Source organism: Asparagus officinalis, chromosome 3 (assembly GCF_001876935.1).
Source record: "Asparagus officinalis chromosome 3, Aspof.V1, whole genome shotgun sequence".
NCBI classification, from domain to species: domain Eukaryota; kingdom Viridiplantae; phylum Streptophyta; class Magnoliopsida; order Asparagales; family Asparagaceae; genus Asparagus; species Asparagus officinalis.
The window spans coordinates 6070354-6075665 of NC_033796.1; the positions used below are offsets into that span (position 1 = coordinate 6070354).

The following is a 5312-nucleotide window of genomic DNA, read 5'->3' on the forward strand; positions in this document are numbered from 1 at the left end:
CTTTTGCTGATTTTTGAAGTGTGAGGGTATTTTTTTTAATTCAGAGACGAGGGCCTTTTCGGAATTCAAAGTTCCCAAAAGCTGAAAGGGCTTCTTTTAAATAATAGTACAGTGAATCTTTAGACTGAGAGTTCGATTTTATATAACTAGTACTAATTATTCCCCATAGATGTCACTGGTTTTCACTTAATTGTCCGTTAATTAATAGACATTTAGGATTGAAGAAATGGCCTTCCTGTTGAACGGTGTCATTACAGTAATTGTTCAGACAAAGCCACTTCAATTTATCAAGAATCTATAATACTCATGAACATAAAGTATATCAACTTTTGCCTTCCCTTAATTTTGATTTTTGAGTAATTCAATTCATATACTATAGAAAATAACTATATCAATCTTTGCTACCCCTTAATTGATCAATTATGCACTATTATGCTGAAATTACAAGGTTTTGTTTTAGATTTTGTAAGTGATCTTTAATGGTTAATTCTCCACCAGGGAGGCTAGGATCAAGCACAAAGCAATCTGGAAATATTTTAGTGAATGGTCGTAAGCAAACTCTATCCTTCGGAACATCAGTAAGAACATCTACGCTATAAAATCTCAATTATAGTTTTGTTTATCCAAACTCTATCCTTCGGAACATCAGTAAGAACATCTACGCTATAAAATCTCAATTATAGTTTTGTTTATCAGTGACTCTTTGTACTTGAAAGTTTAACACCTTTCACTGTTTGTGCAGGCTTATGTCACTCAAAATGATATCCTAATGACAACATTGACAGTTAAAGAAGCTGTATACTACTCTGCGGAACTCCAACTCCCTAATTCTATGTCAAAGTCCGAGAAAAAAGAAAGAGCAGAGGTAACTATAAAGGAAATGGGATTGCAAGATGCAGTGAACACAAGTATTGGAGGGGTACATTCAAAAGGAATCAGTGGTGGCCAAAGGAGAAGAGTTAGCATTTGCATTGAAATCTTGACTCGTCCGAAGCTTCTATTTTTGGATGAGCCAACTAGTGGCCTAGATAGCGCTGCATCATTTCATGTAATGAATAGGATTGCCAACTTAGCGAAGTTTGATGATATGAACACTATTGCATCAATTCATCAGCCTAGCAGTGAAGTTTTTGAGCTGTTTGATAACTTGTGCCTTTTATCTTCCGGCAAAACTGTTTATTTTGGACCTAGAACTATGGCCAATGAGGTAAGTCTAGTTCCGTTTGAGTTTATTACGTGTTGAGAATAATGATCGTTATTGCTGATTTCATGTTTTTATTGAGAGTATTATAGCTTTTTTTTTATGATATGGTCTTTTTTAAAGTTCATTGTGATTCACAATCTACAATCTTCTCACGGTAGCAAAATTATATACCTGTAAAATGGAGGTTTAATTTTTCCTACGAAAAGATCACATCTAAGATTACCTATCAAAGTCCATACAGCAAGCATTTGATTGAAAAATTTGTTGAATCTTCTGAAGGATACAATCATCAAATTTTATCAGGAATGAAATACAGCTTTCAAATGTTGTACATGTGCTACATAATACAGGAAAAGAGAACTCTCAAATTATGGATTGTACTTCAATATATATTCTTTTTATGTGCATGCAGTTCTTTGAAGTGAACGGTTCACAAGATCATACAGATTGTCAAATACTTGGCAAGAAGTAACACTGCAAGTAGCTCAGATCATCAAAACTGTAAGCTAGTATTTGTTAACCTGTCATGTTGCTAGTCAATCATTTTTCTCTTTCCGCCTCTACTTATTTACTGGATAATTAAGTAAGAATCCCGTGACTGAGCGGTTGATGACTATTTTGCAGGAAGGAGACCTTGTAAAAAAAGGGAATCAAGCTAGTTTCATTTCTCAATGTACCATCCTCACAAAGAGATCATTTGTCAATATGTACAGAGATCTTGGCTACTACTGGCTGCGCCTTGCAATTTATGCTGCGTTGTGTCTGAGCATTGGTACAATGTTCCATAACATTGGACATGATTATGGCTCAATTCAGGTAGGAAGTAAAAAAAACAGTCTTTCTATGTGTAATTAAACTCACAAATATAAATTACTTGACGAACTTGTATTTACTAATAATTTTCAGGCCAGAGGATCGGCTCTCATGTTTGTAGCTGGATTCTTGACTTTTATGGGAATTAGCGGATTTCCTTCATTTGTGGAAGAGATGAAGGTCAGTTATTGAAATTTTATTGCATCAGCACTGTAGTTTTAGTACTGTACTTGAAAGAAAGTAACATAAATATTAGCAAACCTTTTCAAGTAGTAGTGAGTTTAGAAAGGTGATATTAGAAAGCTTCCAGGAACAAAACTTTATTCTTTTATTTTCACTTCTCCAATGACATTCTGATATTCTTGAATAGGATAGTTACTGAAATAGAAATCAAGATACGAGAGCTCAATCAAAGATTCACATTGCTTCAATAATCTTAAACCCTATATACAACATTGATTACAGTTCTTGTTAATGTCTAAGATATTTTATTCCATTCTGTCAATGTTTAATATATTTCCTCATCCTATTTTGTCAATGTTTAAGGATTTTATGAGCTCAAAGTCAGATCAGCCTTTGACATTTACCTCACATTCCTATGAAGCACTCGACCAAACATATTTACCCATTATGCCCTTACAAATAATATTTCCAGTCAATCGAGTTCCACATGATAGTTTTCCACCAGAAGTATTACCAAATTATCTCAACAGAATAGTCTTTTAGAAATGTATACGATAGAGAACTGCCCTGGAGACTCAATATATTGAAATAAAATAGCTAGAGGGCTTAATGGGTTAAAATATTAGGTTAGCTTCTTCTTAGAAATATTTGGTAAACATCATGAGCTGATCTGACTTCAAGTTCAAGATTTTACTTAGTCCGTTCCGTTAATGTTTCAAATATTTTCATATTCCACTCTGTCAATATTTCAGATATTTCGCCAAGAAAGACTAAATGGGCACTACGGAGTAACTGCATTCGTCATCAGCAGCACACTCTCTTCCGCTCCTTACCTCTTCCTTGTCTCTGTAGTCCCTGCATCCTTGGCCTACTATCTTATCGGTCTCCAACCAGGCTTTGATCACTTTGCCTACTTCTGTCTAATTCTATACATGTGCATGTTATTAGTCGAGGGTCTAATGATGGTCATCGCGAGTATCGTGCCTAATTATCTCATGGGGATAATCGCTGGCTCAGGTGTCCAGGGTCTTATGCTGCTTTGTGGAGGATTTTTCAGGCTACGTAATGATATACCAAAGCCTATATGGAGATATCCAATGTACTATATGTCATTTCATAAGTATGCAAATCAAGGGTATTATAAGAACGAGTTTATTGGGCTAAGTTTTGAAAAGAAAGAGGGTGAAGACGTGCATAATATTGTAACTGGGGAAGAAATTCTCAGGGATCTTTGGGAGATGGAGGTTGGTTACTCTAAGTGGGTTGATCTTGGGATTTTGATGGGGATGGTGATTTTGTACAGGGTGTTGTTTTTGGTTATTGTGAAGGTAAGTGAGAAGATGAAGCCCGCTTTGAGGGATGTAAAATTTGATTGTGTAAAATAAAAGAGGGGCATAAGTTATGGTGAAAAGTTGAAGTTTAACTGAGGACAATATCCTAAGGGGTTGTTTGGCCACTGGATTTGTATTTTGAATTTATGACAATGTAAGAAGTCCAATGAATCCTTAGCAATCCAAAATTTTAAATTAGTATTTGGCTTGTTGAAATAGTGGATTAAATAGTATGTTTTGGGAAGAGAATCCAAATAGTACTGTTTGTTCGTAACTAAAATGATAGATATGAAAAGCGGTACATGGGACCCACTTATGACTAATGTTTACATTTAAGGGTTTTTGTTTTTCATATAGGGTCTGTTTGTTTGCCTAAAAAAAGTGGGAAATCAAAGAAATGGAAAATTATTTCTAAGAAGAATTGTTTTGGGAGTGTTTGGTTTGCTAAAAAAAAGAAGGAAATTAAATAAATGGAGATGAGATGAGATGATGTGTCACTTTATTATAGGATGATGTGAGTGATTTTTTAAGAAAAATTGTTTTGATGTTGTTTGGTTGGCGAAAAAAATAAGGAAATGAATTATAAGAAATCTATTTCTTGTAATAGGTTGTTTTTTTAGTTTGGTTATTTCTTAAAAATAAGAAAATAGATGAGATGAGATGAATTGTCATTATATTATTGGATGATGTGACCCACACTTAAGGAAATTGTTTTTCTAACTTTTTGGGAGGAAATGGTGGAAATGAAATGTTAATGAGATGAGATGAGTTGTCACCATCTTATTGGATGATATGAGTGATTTGAAATGATCAGATGAGATGAGTTGAGTGATGTTGTGGATGGAAATAATATTTTATTAGATGTGGTGGATGAGTTGTTGGATGAAAATAATATTTTATTAGATGTGGTGGATGAGTTGTTGGATGAAAATAATATTTTATTAGATGTGGTGGATGAGTTGTTGGATAAAAATAATATTTTATTAGATGTTGTGGGTGAGTTTTAGGGATGAAAATGGATGAAATTGTACTTTTTGGGTTTTCTTAGTTTTCATTTCTATTTCTTGGTTTTTTATGAAATAACCGAACAGGCTCATATGCTCTCTAAATCATAGCTATGTTTAAATTTGCCCCTCAAATCATTGTAATTTAAAATCGCCCTCTAAATCAATTTTTCTTTTAAGTTTGCTCTCCAGTTTAAATGACGCTGAATCTACATGGAATATTCTATTAAATTCATTGATATTTTTTATTAAAAAATATAAATCACCACTTTAATAAATAATTTATGTTAAACATTTGTCTATCCTATAGTTTTCACTTCCACAATATAACATCCGCTTGCGTCAGGCTTTCCCTCGGGGAAGTCCACTACCAAATATTGCTCCTTTTTCATCATTGGATAATTTTACAATCAGAAGATTTTAATTGGCCGTTGCAGTAGAAGAATTTGTAAATTGAAAATGTGACAAAAGTTTTGAGTTAAGAAAGGAGATAGGAGAAAATTTCATAAACGAGGTTGATTTAAAAAAGAGAATTCCTTTAAGGACCCAAAATATGGGACCAATAGGGGGGACAAGTGAGGTGTCCCCCTCCTATTGGATAATGAGTTGGTCACCATTAATGATGGTCAACTTATTATCCAATAGGAGGGAGACACCTCACTTGTCCCCCCTATTGGTCCTATATTTTGGGTCCCTATAGCAAAGCTCTTTAAAAAATTGAGTGAATGGGCTGGTGAGTAGGGGTGTTAACGGAGCGGATACGGCTCGGATATAGCA

The 5312-nt window shown here is 34.2% G+C and overlaps 1 protein-coding gene across 1 annotated transcript; it reads left to right on the plus strand.

Annotated features, from left to right (window-relative positions):
* LOC109834547 (ABC transporter G family member 11-like) lies at nt 478–3585 on the plus strand. Its single transcript, XM_020402585.1, is given in 7 exon segments — nt 478–578; nt 743–1207; nt 1617–1634; nt 1637–1705; nt 1829–2020; nt 2111–2197; nt 2953–3585. Coding segments are annotated over 7 exon segments (1563 nt in total). The 5' UTR covers nt 478–479.